General features: G+C 43.2%; 1 protein-coding gene across 1 annotated transcript; it reads left to right on the top strand.

Annotated features, from left to right (window-relative positions):
• Positions 1 to 203: 203 nt before the first annotated feature.
• Positions 204 to 1,156, top strand: LOC116348956 (bacitracin synthase 2-like; the record flags this gene model as incomplete). The annotated part of the gene is made up of 1 exon (XM_031780200.1): positions 204 to 1,156. A coding segment is annotated over exon 1 (953 nt), but the record flags the coding sequence as incomplete, so codon positions are not given.
• Between the last annotated feature and the right edge of the window lie 72 nt (positions 1,157 to 1,228).

The following is a 1,228-nucleotide window of genomic DNA, read 5'->3' as shown; positions in this document are numbered from 1 at the left end:
TATTTTCAACTTCTATTGGATTTGATTTGTCTGTTTTCGAATGTTTTTCGCCATTATTAGTGGGAAAAATGATACATATCGTGGATGATGCTCTCTCCATTACACAAATTAAGTCAAAAATCTCCTTGTTCAATACAGTGCCTTCTGCCTTAACTGCAATACTAAATGTAGGAACTTTACCTTCATCAGTTCATACCCTCCAAATGGTAGGTGAGTCATTAAACGAACGCCTTATCAACCGTATTTTTACGGAAACTCAAGTTACCAAACTATACAATCTGTACGGACCTACGGAAACGAATAACGTAACTTGTTATACATATAAGCCAGGTGATGTTGTAATTGAAACGATAGGGCGGCCCATTGCCAATACACAGATATATCTTTTAGATGCACAAGGTGAACCTGTACCATTGGGAGCAGAAGGAGAACTGTATATTGGTGGTGCTGGTGTGGCCCGTGGCTATCTCAACCGACCTGAACTTACCGCGGAACGATTTTTACCTGATCCATTCAGTGACAAACCATCAGCACGCATGTACCGCACTGGTGATCTGGCACGCTATCTACCTCATGGAAATTTAGTATATTTGGGACGCATTGACCAACAGGTTAAAATCCGTGGCTTCCGAATTGAGCCCGGCGAAATTGAGGCCCGTTTAATGGAACATCCAACGGTGCGCGAAGTAGTTGTACAGCCATGGACGAACGGGATTGATTGTGATGCCCGTCTGGTGGCCTATGTAATAGCCGATCCAGATGCGTCACTCGCTAACAATCTACGTACATATTTGACATCTCTTTTGCCTGATTATATGGTGCCAGCAGCATATGTGTGTATATCATCATTGCCACTCACGCCAAATGGCAAATTGGATAGACGTGCACTTCCAGCACCGGACGATGAAGCATTTGCTCGTCAACTATATGAAGAACCGCAAGGCGAAACGGAAGAAAAACTAGCCGCCATCTGGAGTGATCTGTTGGGTATTGATCGAATTAGTCGGAATGATAATTTCTTCGCGTTGGGCGGGCATTCTTTGCTGATTGTACGAATGCTTACACAGTTACGAAAGGCCGGATTAGATACTAATATCAAGAAAATATTTGATACTCCCTCGTTAGCCGCACTAGCTGAAACTATTGGCAAATACCAGTCAGTCAGTATTCCACCCAATCTGATTACGGTCGATAGCACTGTTATTACTCCAGACATGTTGCCGCTTAT

The sequence above is a fragment of the Contarinia nasturtii genome, unplaced genomic scaffold, assembly GCF_009176525.2.
Source record: "Contarinia nasturtii isolate CC-2019 unplaced genomic scaffold, AAFC_CNas_1.1 Cnas_scaffold_2690, whole genome shotgun sequence".
In the NCBI taxonomy this organism is placed as follows: domain Eukaryota; kingdom Metazoa; phylum Arthropoda; class Insecta; order Diptera; family Cecidomyiidae; genus Contarinia; species Contarinia nasturtii.
The sequence above is the reverse complement of the archived record's forward strand: the minus strand, read 5'-3'. Positions and strand labels throughout refer to the sequence as shown.